General features: G+C 39.6%; 1 protein-coding gene and 1 long non-coding RNA gene across 2 annotated transcripts in view; both read left to right on the top strand.

The window, feature by feature from the left end:
• The window catches only part of LOC311229594 (uncharacterized protein), a gene marked incomplete at both ends in the record, with an annotated part of 187,090 nt that extends 178,712 nt beyond the window's left edge, over positions 1 to 8,378 (top strand). The window contains 3 exons of the mRNA XM_084315669.1: positions 6,510 to 6,608; positions 7,435 to 7,606; positions 8,245 to 8,378. Of these exons, the coding sequence (XP_084171795.1) occupies positions 6,510 to 6,608; positions 7,435 to 7,606; positions 8,245 to 8,378 (405 nt within the window). The remainder of the gene's footprint in view (positions 1 to 6,509; positions 6,609 to 7,434; positions 7,607 to 8,244) is intronic.
• A 2,506-nt stretch (positions 8,379 to 10,884) lies between these two features.
• LOC311231000 overlaps positions 10,885 to 14,778 on the top strand; it is a 33,937-nt gene continuing 30,043 nt past the window's right edge. The window contains exons 1-2 of the long non-coding RNA XR_014619846.1: positions 10,885 to 11,022; positions 11,334 to 11,488. This is a non-coding gene — a long non-coding RNA (uncharacterized lncRNA). The remainder of the gene's footprint in view (positions 11,023 to 11,333; positions 11,489 to 14,778) is intronic.

The raw sequence follows: 14,778 nt of genomic DNA, 5'->3' as shown, positions 1-14,778 counted from the left end.
CAAACCAAAGAGAGGGGCCAAAGGCCTTTGTAAACTTCTGTAGGCTAACACCTAACTCAGTTGTGGACTCAATGCCACGTTTACTTAAACGTAAAAACACGATACACACAACCCTCTTTACACAATAAAAAAGGCAAAAGTTCACTCTCACTACTGCAAGAGGAACGCCGTCTTTTATGACGAGAGAAGACATAAGTCCTCGATCAAGTGCTAGCTACAGACATGAAGTGCCAGTTTGAAATATAGTTGTAACTAGTGTGCCTGTGCCATATCAACAATATTCCATGCATCGTACATTTGTTCTTCTCATAATCAGGTATTTTTAATGATAATTTTTACATTATTACATCATTATTGTTATTGTTATTATTAACAATATTATTATGATGGTTGTATCAACCCTAAATCTGAGTTGGGGCGGGGGTGCAATGCAGACAAACAGTTTTGCTTTACTGAGCTCCGTTATCTGGGGGCTGTAGTTGGTCACTTTAAGCTGCACACCGGAGCATCTTTTAATCCAGCTGTTTGCTGTTCTCTGATATTTTCTGACATTTTGCTCGCTCGACACTTCAAGCTGACATGGGGATATCTTTTATCCTTGATTTGATTGTCTCTTTGTTTGGCAAGCCTTCAAAGAAAACATCTGAGCTACAGGGAAAAGCCTCCTTGATATACTCGCCATCAGTGAATGGCTTTCCACATTTCGCAATGCAATGAGAAATGCGATAGCTTGCTTCAGTTGCGTGGTTTTTAGCAGTCGTGAACACTTTGAGGGTGCTGGCTTGCTTTCCATACCTGGCCACGGCACGTTTAATCGATTCTGCCTTAACTTTTTTGATGCTTCGTCTCAAAATGGCGTTTCACACCTGACGTTCTGCAAACTACATTTTCTAAACATAAAGTACATACAGCACGGTCCTTCTGACACACAAACCCGTAGTCGTCTGTCCACGAGGGCTGGAATGCCCCGAATTTCCTTCGCTTTAACTTTCTTAGCGGGGGTTGCCATCATGAAAGACGGCACATACAGAATGCAACCGCGGCACTGTGATTACTTGGGAACTGCGCGCGGGCGCGGGAGGCCAGCTCACTGCTGACAGCTGAGCACCATGGGAACAGCTGTATAGCTGTCATAGGGGTGTGCAAAACAGTCAACTTACAAAAAAGAACCTGTGGGAGGATTTCAACAAGATAAATGCGACAACAGTGCAAAATATATAATATACTATAATATAATATTTTCATTGGCACAGGGGGCAGCATACATTTTTTTTTTAATATCTTTTTTTTATGCTGCCCCAAAATGCCCCTGCGTGCCTATGCGGGCACGCGTGCCTAGGGTTGCCTACCCCTGACCTAAGCTATACAAAATAGCGACCAAGACCATTTTCACACAGCACTCGTCGTATCTCCAAATGCAGTGAAGTAACATTATGTTTTGTTAAACAAAGACATCGTTATTAACCAAAAACATTCGGGAGGGGGAGGAAGGAAGAGTGGGGCAATGTCCTACGGACACCTTACATGCACCTCGTACGCAGGACGAAATGTCCGCAAACACAGGTTGGTCTACCACGTTGACGAGGCCTCTCGCTGGCGGGGCCAGAAGCGGTGACGGCTGGACCGGCTGTGGCCGGTCATGGCGCAGGTCCGACGACATCTTCTGCCAGAGATGGCGCCGTAGTCAGAGTGCCAGGGCACGCTACCTCCTCACGGCTAGCGCCAATGGTTGTAGCACAAGCTAACAGCTAACTCCAGGCTAACTGTTAGCATTAAGCTAGCATTTCTAGCCGAGCGTAGCCGCCAGCTAACGACTTAGCCTAACAGCTAACTGGCTAACAGTTAGCTTCTGCCGGGCTGCAGCCGACTTGAGCTCGGGGATATTCTCATAATGAAACACCAAGCTCGCATCCCTCGTGCCGGGTGTTTTTCGTCTTGAAAAGCGGGGCCAGCACGGTGGCAGAGGGTATCCGTTTTTCAGAGACCCGGGTAATTGAACCGCAGACTCGGAATCACGGCCCCAGGAAAACAAAGCTACGACTTCACTGAGGAGGAGCACTGTGTTATCGTGGGGCATCAAACTAGAACCCCCTCCACGCCGCTATGAGAGGCAACGAAGGGATTCTAGCCTGGAGCTAGAACGCAAACTGCACAGTTGTCCCCTCACAACTGACACACCTGAGGCCTGCGTCGCAAAAACATCACCCGCCCAGAGAGGCCGTCAGCTCTCACACAGCCAAACACCTCCCGAGGCATAGTATCCAGCTGCAGAGCCGGAGATAATGCCGGCGGGGATTGTTCAGAGACTCGAGCCCCAATGTGAAGCGCCGGTGGAGGTCAGAATGATCATCATCTTCTAGACTCTCCGGTGGTGAAGACATTATCCCTTTATTTTCTCGAAAAATAGTGAGAGAGAAAACAAAGATACAATGTCAACGCAGCTCCTTTTTTCTTTTCTTTCTTTTCTTTCTTTTGGCACTAAACTTAAAGTGGTGTATACAGACACTTTCGGTGGTGAAAGTAGGGAAGGAGCTGATTGTGTGGCCACGACCCCGCTTATATAGAAGCGGATGTGGGTGTGGCCAGGCGGAGGTAAATAGGTGTGTACATGTGGAGAAAGTTTTTCATTGTTAGAATGGATAAAGGGATAGTTCCAATAGAGCAGAGCGTAAAGCTATACGATCTATAACATTATTTAATGATGAACAAATCAAGTACAAACAATGTTGATAATGAGTTATAAATAATGTATAACTAATTTGTAAATGTTATACAAATATAGTTATAAATGATTTAATAATAATTTACGAATGTATATAAATGGTTTGTCCATGATTAGTCCATTATCTATAAATACCTTATAAATGTCTTATAACTGAGTGTTATTATAAAGTGTTACCAAAGTGGTGTTATGTCTCACACAAGAACTGAAGTTTGATTGATTGAAAACTTTATTAACAGATTGCAGAATGGGTACAATACAGTACGGCTCAATACACACAATTGTTAAGGGGATGCAGACCAGAGAAAGACTTTCGTCTTGTTTACATCAGGGTCCCCCATTTTCAATTCATAATGAATTATAATAAAAGTCGAAAAGAACCTTGGACGTGTCATATCTCCTGGCCCTTTTGGCTGTTTTAAGAAACACTTTCAGACTGTCGCCTATAGTGTCTTGAGCTGTTATACTAGTTGACCATTGTTAACTATAGACTGTACAAAGAATATTTATTTAACACAGAGCTTAAGGGCATAATAATATTTTCCAAGACACTCCCAACAGTTCTCAGAGAGAAGGAGAAAACTCTACCACAGGCTGCAAAATTGATTTCATCTTATCTCAGGAAATAACATTTAGACTTGTTTATGATGTATATATTCAACTTGGATTTATTTATATTGTATATAATTATAATTATACAAAGTAATTTAATATATAAAGTATATACTATTATAAAGTATTTAAATTAAGTATTTCAAGTATCCTATATGTAAGAAATGGAATGTCTGTAATTACTGCATTCCTTTATAGTAATATTTTAATATTTGTAATGTGATATTGTACTGCAGTGATATTGTACATTTGATACTATTTGATTCATGTATAAATAATGCAAAACATGTTTTAAATTGCATTGACATTCATTGCTCTGAGCTGGCCTTTCATGGGTCCAGCAAAAACTATGAAATTCGAATCACAGAGGGCGCCACCAAGACGGTTAGTACGCGAATGCACTGCTCCTGGTGGCCCACCTCATGGGCGTGAGACCCCTCTGCCAATGTTTTGATCTACTCCGTCATCTCCCCCCGGAGATGCACGTGAGCCGTCGAGTCTAACCTAGTGCACTGGCGCTCGGTAGAGATAAAATCTCCTTCCCAGCCGCCCGCATAGAAAACGCCGTTTCTATGAATTGGGCAACCAAGGCACGCCAGCCATAAAGTGGTTCCACATGGAAAGCACCCAGGGCCAGCGCTATATGCACGTCGAGAACCCGAAACATATCGATGGCGAATTCTAATAAGAAACACCAGACAACGTTTCCTCCATGCTGTCTGGGACGAGCAGCAGGAAGCCGGCCTATAAGACACAGACACGGGTGTCATATGACGCATCTGAGGGTAAAACCCTGTCAATTCTGCTCTTTACATAAGAGGGGAAGACAGAAGTTCCCCCAGAGAGACCTCTACGTAAGTAACAATTGAAAAAGATACATGTAATAATTGGGCCAAGTGACCAACGGCTCAATACACACTTTAATAGAGAGCAGAGCAGAAAACAAACAGTTTTCAAATGCATCATCCAACTTTGACAATGACAGCGGTCTGCAGCATAGAGCCTGAAAACTCACGGATGTCTCATGGCCAATAGGAAAAACGCGCCCAGTGACGTATTCCATGGCCGGGGGGAAATCCCGCGACCCACCCATCCTAACATGGAGTGGAACCAGGGAACCCCCCCCCCCCTTCCCCCTCCCGACAGGGAGACTGACAGGCAGGAGGTCCAACCTCCCGGCAATCAGTAAAGGGGGGAGGGGTTTATTAGTCCACCCCTTATGACCCCTCACCCCTGATACGATGCAACAACAAAGCAGAGCCATGACACCAGTCGTAGCGCGCCACATGAAAGCGCATATACCTCTTAGGGTAATAGCTTCACATTCTGCAAGCCAGCCACAGACGATAACCTCGTTTGTGCAAAAAACAGGCTTTATACGCGGCTTGCCACCTGAATTTGTACACCTTTACCCTAAAGTAAAGAAAAAACACAAACCAAAGAGAGGGGCCAAAGGCCTTTGTAAACTTCTGTAGGCTAACACCTAACCCAGTTGTGGACTCAATGCCACGTTTACTTAAACGTAAAAACACGATACACACAACCCTCTTTACACAATAAAAAAGGCAAAAGTTCACTCTCACTACTGCAAGAGGAACGCCGTCTTTTATGACGAGAGAAGACATAAGTCCTCGATCAAGTGCTAGCTACAGACATGAAGTGCCAGTTTGAAATATAGTTGTAACTAGTGTGCCTGTGCCATATCAACAATATTCCATGCATCGTACATTTTTTCTTCTCATAATCAGGTATTTTTAATGATAATTTTTACATTATTACATCATTATTGTTATTGTTATTATTAACAATATTATTATGATGGTTGTATCAACCCTAACTCGAAAAATAGTGAGAGAGAAAACAAAGATACAATGTCAACGCAGCTCCTTTTTTCTTTTCTTTCTTTTCTTTCTTCTAACAAATTTTGGCACTAAACTTAAAGTGGTGTATACAGACACTTTCGGTGGTGAAAGTAGGGAAGGAGCTGATTGTGTGGCCACGACCCCGCTTATATAGAAGCGGATGTGGGTGTGGCCAGGCGGAGGTAAATAGGTGTGTACATGTGGAGAAAGTTTTTCATTGTTAGAATGGATAAAGGGATAGTTCCAATAGAGCAGAGCGTAAAGCTATACGATCTATAACATTATTTAATGATGAACAAATCAAGTACAAACAATGTTGATAATGAGTTATAAATAATGTATAACTAATTTGTAAATGTTATACAAATATAGTTATAAATGATTTAATAATAATTTACGAATGTATATAAATGGTTTGTCCATGATTAGTCCATTATCTATAAATACCTTATAAATGTCTTATAACTGAGTGTTATTATAAAGTGTTACCAAAGTGGTGTTATGTCTCACACAAGAACTGAAGTTTGATTGATTGAAAACTTTATTAACAGATTGCAGAATGGGTACAATACAGTACGGCTCAATACACACAATTGTTAAGGGGATGCAGACCAGAGAAAGACTTTCGTCTTGTTTACATCAGGGTCCCCCATTTTCAATTCATAATGAATTATAATAAAAGTCGAAAAGAACCTTGGACGTGTCATATCTCCTGGCCCTTTTGGCTGTTTTAAGAAACACTTTCAGACTGTCGCCTATAGTGTCTTGAGCTGTTATACTAGTTGACCATTGTTAACTATAGACTGTACAAAGAATATTTATTTAACACAGAGCTTAAGGGCATAATAATATTTTCCAAGACACTCCCAACAGTTCTCAGAGAGAAGGAGAAAACTCTACCACAGGCTGCAAAATTGATTTCATCTTATCTCAGGAAATAACATTTAGACTTGTTTATGATGTATATATTCAACTTGGATTTATTTATATTGTATATAATTATAATTATACAAAGTAATTTAATATATAAAGTATATACTATTATAAAGTATTTAAATTAAGTATTTCAAGTATCCTATATGTAAGAAATGGAATGTCTGTAATTACTGCATTCCTTTATAGTAATATTTTAATATTTGTAATGTGATATTGTACTGCAGTGATATTGTACATTTGATACTATTTGATTCATGTATAAATAATGCAAAACATGTTTTAAATTGCATTGACATTCATTGCTCTGAGCTGGCCTTTCATGGGTCCAGCAAAAACTATGAAATTCAACAACCTTCTTCTCTTAACGCTGGCATCAGGAAACCAATGTCTTAGGGATAAAGGGGCCCAGAAGAATGACGATCATCATCCCCGGAATGAACAAGGATAGTGAACGAGTGGCTGTCCGACCCAGAAATGTAAGCACCTATCAGTATTATAGGGGTGGGAGAAATAAGTGATGCATGTACGTAATAATGGGCTACGTCTAAAATAACACGCCAACATTTTGAGAAATGCGCTTACCGTCTTCTCCAGAGTCAGATGAGAAGATAGATACCAATTTATGTGCGTTCAGTAGAAAGATATCTGGCTGCAAGCTAGACAAATTAATGCAAGCGGATACGAACCTCTCCCTTTGTTTTAAGCGGTCCGTATCCACTTCCATTCATATGTGCTATAGCTAGGCTAGCTTTCAGCCGAATATCTTTCTACTGAACGCACACAGAGGAAATCGGTATTTATCTTCTTGTCTGACACTGGAGAACATGGTAAGTGCTCATTCTCATAATGTTGGTGTGTTCCTTTACTGTAATAATAAAATAAAAAATCTAGTCTCGTTCTCTGAGTAAATCTTTTTTATGTAGGCCTGGTGAGTGTTACAGTAAAAGGGAATGTAACTGAAGCACACTTAATTGACTCAGAGTAACCATTGTGTTCTAAGAGTTATAATGCTGTGAATTGGCAGGAAAATATATCAGCACCAAATTGAATTCCTTCTATTGTATGTTGCTGCTTCGGGTGAAAACCTTGTATCTCCAATTTTATGTTTTACTTGAATTGAAGGTTTACATGGTTCTCAATGCTGTGACTAAATCCCATGACCCAAAGGACCTTGAAAGCCATTCATAATCCAATGTAGAACTTCATAAATACATGAAAACGAGGTTGTTTTCCTTAGATCCCTGAAAATTTGACCCATTTTGGAGATACAGGGTTTGACAATCTCTCCTCGTGTCTTCTCAGGACTGTGACGGTTTGCTGATCAGGCACCAGAACAGAAGGATGGAAAACCTGATCGAGCTTCACAACAAGACGCCGGTGTGGAACGAGGACTCATCATCTCATGTGCTGAACTTCAATGGCAGGGTCACGCAGGCCTCCATCAAGAACTTTCAGATAGTCCACAGTAAAGATGGTGAGTCATCAGTATGTACTATATCTCCCCACAGAGTACAGAGATCTGTATCTCCCCACAGAGATCAGTATGTATCTCCCCACAGAGATCAGTATGTAGCCTACTGTATCTCCACAGTAAAGATGGTGAGTCATCAGTATACTGTATCTCCCCACAGATTACAGAGATCAGTATGTACTGTATCTCCCCACAGATTACAGAGATCAGTATGTACTGTATCTCCCCACAGATTACAGAGATCAGTATGTACTGTATCTCCCCACAGATTACAGAGATCAGTATGTACTGTATCTCCCCACAGATTACAGAGATCAGTATGTACTGTATCTCCCCACAGAGATCAGTGTACTGTATCTCCCCACAATATGATATTACATGATGATTTGATTAGTTAAGGGTATTATAGTGCTTGCTATTTTAGGCAAAATAGAGAACCATTACAATTGATAAAAAAAAATGTTTTCTTATCACAAAGCTATAATCGCCATATACAGTATCCATCTCTCTATCTCTCTATTTGTCTGTCTATACATTTTTCCATGTGGTAATTATTTGTTAATCTTTTAGTTATTTATGTATTTCTTTTTATCAACACTGGAATACCACTCACTAAAACGATGACCTTGTCTCTCTTCCAGTTGACTACATTGTGATGCAGTTTGGACGAATAGCTGATGACATTTTCACGTTGGACTTCAACTACCCTATGTGTGCCGCGCAGGCCTTCGCCATCGCGCTCTCCAGCTTCGATGGCAAACTAGCTTGCGAATAACAGAGTGTCGTGGCCCGCGGGGGTAGTCTGGTCATTATTACTGGCCACCCATCTCTGGTGTACCATCCACACAGCCAGAACAAACCATCCAAGCCTGTCTCTGGCGAGCCTTCAGAGTGCCACTGGAGATCATGATGAATATTTCAGCTGACGTGACTAGAAGTACTGCACTGTGACTTTTTACTTTTGTCGACATATGGAACTGGGGAAATGAAGACCCGGGTTTTTGCTTTGGTGTAGAGCAGTGGAAATGATGTCCTGATTAAGAGTCGGCAGTGATGCATTATGGGTCACAGGCAGAGACTCATCTCTCCAAAGGACTCCAGCTGTTGGGAGTCTTGAAGATGTTTGGAGGGGTGATAGACATTTATGGGGATGCTAAACACAATCCACAGTTTGACCTGATACTGTTTCATTGTCTATTTGAATCACCCATAAAATGGCTATTTTGTTATTGCATGTTCTGATGTTTTGTATTGTGAGAAGCTAACGCAAGCATGAAATCCCATTGGGAATTGGTGGTACAGTTCCTTTGGTAAAGTATTAAAATAGTAAAAGAGTCTTCAGTGTTGTTCCTATGTAGTAGTTGTATTAAATATATGCTGCCCTATACAAAGGCAAATAGAACTATACACAATGCAGAGAAATATTACTTCTCTCGTCCCGTCAAAGGTATTACTGGTACAAAAGTAGATTGAGATATAATACAGTCATAAATATACTTATTATGTACCAACAATGCCTTAGCCAGAACGGGAGTTCAACTTTACATCTTTCCCCCCTCAACTAGTGCAGTTACTGCTGTTATCCTTGGTAGGGCAGTATAGTATCTTTATATAATATACTTATATACGTATACTGATGTAGTTACAATACTCATATTAGTATGATGAGATTTGGTACTTTTTCAACCTGCTTTTGATCCAAACACATGTTTTTTCCCCCTGTTATAATTCCTTATGCTGAAGAACACTGCCTTTGTATCACTTTTAGTCATACTGTATTGTAGTAATGGCATTGGATAAAGAATGTGAATTACTATGGCTCCACACCTTAGCATGCATGATGTAAACTGATATAGTATACTGTCACCTTCTCTTGTGTCTGAGTTAACTGATCTGATTTGTAACTGTACGCAACATAGCCTACTGAAATGTGAAAATAAAATCATCTACATTTTTTTTTAAATATTGTGAGAACTCTGCATATATGTATGACTTATGTGATACAGAAACATGTGCTCCCTTTGAAGCGTTTTTTTTTTTTTTTGCTTTCTAATTAGTAAAGTGTGTTTTGGGACAACGCCAGCTACTTTGAACAGACACTTGGCAGTAAATCAGAAAGATGAGTTTCAGTTGTGAGACAGACAAACAGCCACACACACACACAAACAAACACACACACACACTGTGTGTCAGTGGTAGCCTAAACGCATTCTGAGAAAGGCTTTACACTTTGGATGAAAAACCTGTTTGGGGTAAAGGAGCTGGAGAGTTAGTGAGAGGTGTGTATTCTGCCTGAACCTGCTCAGGCAGTTGTCCAAACTCGCAGATTTAATGAAGCTTGAAACAGGCAGGGTTTCTGGACAGATGCTCAATAGTTGAGTTTGTCTTTGTTTTTGTGTCCAGCAGCTATAGCAAACCCAATAACTATAATTAGACCTTATTAATTATTTGTTTGATTCTAATAAATGGCTGCTATTGCATTTCGTAATGCACTGCATACTGGCTTGTACCTGTTTTTTTTTAACAAATACTTTTGCTTAATTTATTTGTGTTAATGAGTTTGTATAATGCATGCCCAGTAAGCTACCAGTACAGACCTATTATTCAGCCTACCAAAAGTTGCAACTGTGATGTTGACCAACAGAAGGAGCTGTTGTTAGATTTAAATGTGTTCATGGTCTCGTCTCAGTACTGTGTAATATATGATAGTTTCATTAGTTAAAAGCTCCCTTTAACAAATTAACCACAGGAAGAGACAAATGATGCTTTAATAGTGGCTAGCCTACTGTTGCTACATATTTACCACATCTAAATAGGCCTTGTCTACACATTAATCGTCATTGATTCTATATAAAATCGTCATCTCACAAGTGTGGCCTAATACTACTACCAACACTACTACTAGGCCACTACACCCACACATACACATGACATGGTAATAACATGGTCAGGTGATAATGTTAGCGATTATCTTATTTTAATTCATGTCATTACCTAATTTGCATAACCACGGCCACACGATTAACTGATCTACTGTGATTTGTTGTGATTAAATAAATCACCGCAAATATTTGCATACAGTTGAGTGTAATCAGACTGCATTGCTACTATAAGAACGTATACTTCACAATATTAGAGTTACAGTAGAAACTTGAGGTTTTCAGGGGTGGAGATGTGAGTGAAGTCACTGCCCCCGAGCATGTTGATTGACGCTTCGCCAATGGCTCCTCCTTGAAACTTTTCCCCCCTTCGTTTTCCAGTGCAGTGCGTTGATTTCATACCAAAGTCATACTTAACATTCCACCTATACTGTCAAACCAAGGAGAAATATTACACAAAACTATTAGGCGCCAAAAATTAAAATATCAAAATCGAGCAGTTTTCTTCACTTTGAAAGGAAAGGTGGCTAGCAAATAAAGGTAAGATAGATCTATGAATTTGCTCTCTTTGTTTAAGAGCCTTTGGCTGAAGTTTTCATGCCGCTCTCCCGTTGAAGTTTTCAGATCATTGTCATTTTTTACATTTTTCCGTGGAACTCCCTGCGTTGGGGAGGGAAGAAAGAATTGCAGATTGATCGTCTATTGTGTTTCACTTTCTCTGTGTGCGGGATTCTCTTTGACAAGCATAATATAATCATAATTTCACGAGTATAGTCCACTCATATATATTATCCCTTTCGTTGTCAATATAGTAGCCTAAGACCAATATGTTGTCCTTGTATTTCGCACAGTTCCTTGAAGCTGGACCTCATCATTCCCCGAAACTTCTTTCCCAGAGGGATCGAATAGATATATGCCCGGTTCCTGACCGAGAGGAAACAATTTGGAGGAATACACAACTTCATATTTTGAGCGCTGATTTAAAATACTACATCATCCCATATAGGTAAGTGCAGTCCTTGACATGTCAACATGACCAATTGAAGTAAACAATCCACCAACACATTTATTTTGTTAACATTGTGTAAGCAGTTATTCTTGAAAATGACTTAAGTGCAAAGCATTGTTAAATAATCTCCTTTTCAACAACGGTTCACCTGCACCCTTTATCTACAGTTTATTATGTGTAATGGTAAATGTTTGATAAGGCCTTTGTAGGAAAGAAAAAAAAACAGACCCATACGTGTTAAGATAATTTTATAGCCTAATAAATGGCAGTGGTAAAACAGGGTAGGCTGGGAGCAACTTAAATTATAGGCTACATTATTTCGTTTATAGATTCTCATTAGAGATATGGGTCTGTATGTATTGAGCCGTACTGTATTGTACCCATTCTGCAATCTGTTAAATAAAGTTTTCATTCATTCATTCATTCAAGGTTACTTATCAGGACAACAAGACAACAGCTATCGGCTATCTAACAGTTATACGACTTTGTGCATAATATTATTCACAATCTTGTAAACATACTGTATAGAAACGTTTTTATAGTTTGAATACAGAAATACTGATTTCCATTGCACTTATAATAGTGTGTATTTTAAATAAATAACTGTATATTTCATTAAAAGAAAATGCTGGCACCTAGCACCTGCTCCCTCATAAAACCCTAAACACACCTGAGAGAAATATCAGCTTCTCCAATAAATAATACTGTATCTTACACAGCCTTCAGGCTGCAAGGATTCTGTAGCCTCAGCTAGACATAATCCACGGGGGAAATGGTAGACTTATTGTTTCCTTTATTAATAATGTTTACAATGTCTGAATTCACTGCAGTGATGCCATTGACAGCTAACTGGTCTGTTCGGTGCTGATCTCTAGCACTTTTATTCCAACCTCTTCAGTGTATTTAGTTTTTATTATGAGATTTAGGTTTCCCCTCACCTTTTTTATGTACTGTAATACAGGAGTGATATACTGTAAAGTCTTGCTAAGTATATCATCTGTAGGCGAGGATTTGAGCTGCGTGGATGTCTATATAACTAGCTAATTATATAAATACCTCCACAGGCAGCACCTGCTCATAGTTTGCTATGTTGGTTAGGCCTGAGTAAACAGATTTGGGCTTTTTTCATAGCCAAATGCTTTAGCTGATTAGAAAATAAAGATATTAGCATATTTTCCTCACAAAACCTAGTAATCTTCTATAGGGTATATACAAGCTGTAAACTAATGACACAGATCACTGTGACTGACATTCAACAGGTTTGGTCAAACAATAGAATGCTGTCTTTCAGGTTAATCGAAGTAAAGCCAGAATATCCTGTTAACTTGTCAGTATAGGAGCATGTGGGGTACAATCTTTTTTCTATGTTTACTTTTAATTTGGAATATGTAGTCTTCTATGTATACTTTCCCTCTGTGTGACGGTGGGATCTCAATGTAATAGTTAGTCTAAATAATGCTTTCAACCAAATGTTTTCATATGCTTCATTGTTCTGGTTTAGTCACAGTATGGAGCAGTCAGGCCTATTCATCATGTTTGACTGATCCATACAGCAGTAGATTTCAAGATGACAGGCTTGTGGCTGTGCTAGTTTAAAGCTCATTTAAAGCCAGACTAGTTGGAGCTGTACACCCTCTTCTAAAAGAACTCTTCAAACGAACACCAACCCAAATCAAAACTTGGTATGGTTACAAAAGTGATACCAGGAATGATTGACATTGTGTTTTATAAGGGACTTTATAGCACTGTCGGCAAGCTTGGGTTTCCCAACATGGACAGCGAGGCTAAACAGTCCAGATACGAAAGCTGTCGAGTTTGCCGGTCCACTTTTTCTTAGCATGTCAAAGCGATGTGCTGAAGAAAATGAGGCAAAGAAGAAATACAAAACAATACATGCTCGGTGAATGAAAGATGTTAAGACGTCTAATAATAGCTTTTGATGCTGAGGGGTAAATCTGGAAGGGATTAACATTCTGCTGTTCTGACAGATTCTCCTCTGTGTATGCGGGGCGAATACATCAGGCCTCACAATACACAATAAGGCCGCTTAAAAAAAGAAAGAAAAGTACTTCATCACTTCTCAGTCGGTGTGGGTTTTTACCATGTGCTTTCTTTACGTGCCCGAGATTTAGATACACGGGACTCACGTCTACAACTGCACTCACGTCACAGGGGTCAATTCGATTATTGGAGTAATACCCTCTCAAAGTGGCCATTTTCCCCAGCTGTATTTCCTCAGGCCGCTGTCCAGAAGAAAGACTTCATTAACCTGTTTCCTCGTCAGGGGGATGAGATTATTGCTCAAGTGAAAACAGTAGATGAGAATTATCTGCAGTGAACTTTTTCTAAAAGTTTTTTTCCAAACAAGACAACAGACATTATTCAATGTGAAGAGTTAATTAGCAAAAACCTATATATAATTTTTTTTATTGTGCATTCCAGGTAATATCAGTCAAACTGCAGCTGGGTTGTTTAATCTGATTTGAACAAAATATAGGTAATTTACTAAATCTAACTTTATTGGATTTTTTTAAATTTCAAATTAAAGGTTGCTTTTTTGACAAAAGGAGATAAATACCTGATTTCATGCCACGTTTTCACTACGTTACCTGGATAGGTTTCAGCTTTCCTCTACTTGGCTATGCCATAAAGAACTTAAACTTGTGTCACGCTAACATTTTGTCCAAAAAATCCATCTTTAAAGATGACTTTGAGCCAAAGTTACACATGAACCAGATTTTGTGCCACGTTTTCGCTATGCTATCTTAATCATTTTCAGCTTTTCCTCTTCTTGGCTATGCCTTAAAGCACATAAAATCATGCTAACATTTCATAAAAAAAATTCTTTAAAGATGATCTTGAGCCAAAGTTACACTGCAATTCACTTTCAGACAGCACAGGTCCGGGTAGCGGCCATATTGTGTCACCTGACCTGAATACTGCACGCTGATTCACTGTGAAGGGATTTATCAGGCTCTGTAAAATGCACTGGTGTTTCACTCTTTCTGCTCTAAGACGTGAACTCGCAGTGCGTTTTCAATGGACAATACCGGCTTTTGTGAGAAAACCCGCTCAGGGTTCAGAATGGGCTCTGTCTTAAAAGTAACTCACGATCAGTTAATCTTTCATAGCATTTATATATCTTTTTGTATTGTTTTTGTATATTGTTGACTGACAAGGCTATTTATTCCAAAATACTTTAAAAACAAATACTGCTGTCAGAATATTTCAACGGTTGCACTTTCTGTGTCCTATCTGTATCCCCTTTCCCACTGGCGTGTGTTTGC

Source organism: Notolepis coatsorum (genome assembly GCF_963971535.1).
Source record: "Notolepis coatsorum genome assembly, chromosome: 6".
In the NCBI taxonomy this organism is placed as follows: Eukaryota; Metazoa; Chordata; class Actinopteri; order Aulopiformes; family Paralepididae; genus Notolepis; species Notolepis coatsorum.
This window is presented reverse-complemented; position numbering and strand designations above follow the sequence as displayed.